The sequence below is a fragment of the Penaeus monodon genome, chromosome 22 (genome assembly GCF_015228065.2).
Source record: "Penaeus monodon isolate SGIC_2016 chromosome 22, NSTDA_Pmon_1, whole genome shotgun sequence".
Lineage (NCBI taxonomy): Eukaryota > Metazoa > Arthropoda > Malacostraca > Decapoda > Penaeidae > Penaeus > Penaeus monodon.
In genome coordinates this window covers 39,826,191-39,826,729 of record NC_051407.1, presented here as the reverse complement: position 1 = coordinate 39,826,729, position 539 = coordinate 39,826,191, and the positions used below count along the sequence as shown (strand labels likewise).

General features: G+C 46.4%; 1 protein-coding gene across 2 annotated transcripts in view; it reads left to right on the top strand.

Moving 5' to 3' along the window:
* LOC119587131 (pancreatic triacylglycerol lipase-like) overlaps positions 1–539 on the top strand; it is a 19,175-nt gene that overhangs the window by 17,342 nt on the left and 1,294 nt on the right. For both annotated transcript variants that reach the window (XM_037935882.1, XM_037935881.1), the window contains exon 9: positions 201–327. In XM_037935882.1, the coding sequence (XP_037791810.1) occupies positions 201–327 (127 nt within the window). The remainder of the gene's footprint in view (positions 1–200; positions 328–539) is intronic.

Genomic DNA, 539 nt, shown 5'->3' with positions numbered 1-539 from the left:
CTTGAGAGAGATTTTCCTGTTTTATTCATGGTGTTCATTGTCATGTAGGAGATATTTCGGTTAATTTTCAATCAATTCATAATGATTCACTTTAATTGACTTCAAAGTTCCTGCAACAACTGAGCTTGCAGATCAAGGAAACCTTTCACTGCCAGAATCTAAATCGAATTCATTTACTCTACAAAGCCTCGTATCCGCAGTGTACCACTACCTAGTGAAGGTGCAGCTGGCAGCTCCCAAAAGCTTTCAGGGGAGTTTACGGGGCCGTCTCGCTCTCTCCCTTATCACCGAAGATGGTAAACTGAGAGATTTTGCCCTCACGCCACGGTAAGTGTCTAGTGCTGGGGAGGGATACCGAAGGGCCTGCGAATACTGTGTCATTTCCGGCAGAGAGGTTTTGGCTTTCATTTCATTCCTACCAAGCCAGGTAGAAGATCATCCCCCGCTTTTCGCGTTTTCACTGACCATGTGGCTTTTGCGGTGCCCAGATTAACCATACGCTTCACCCTTCACCCCATAGGTCTGGTTAGCGAATGCAG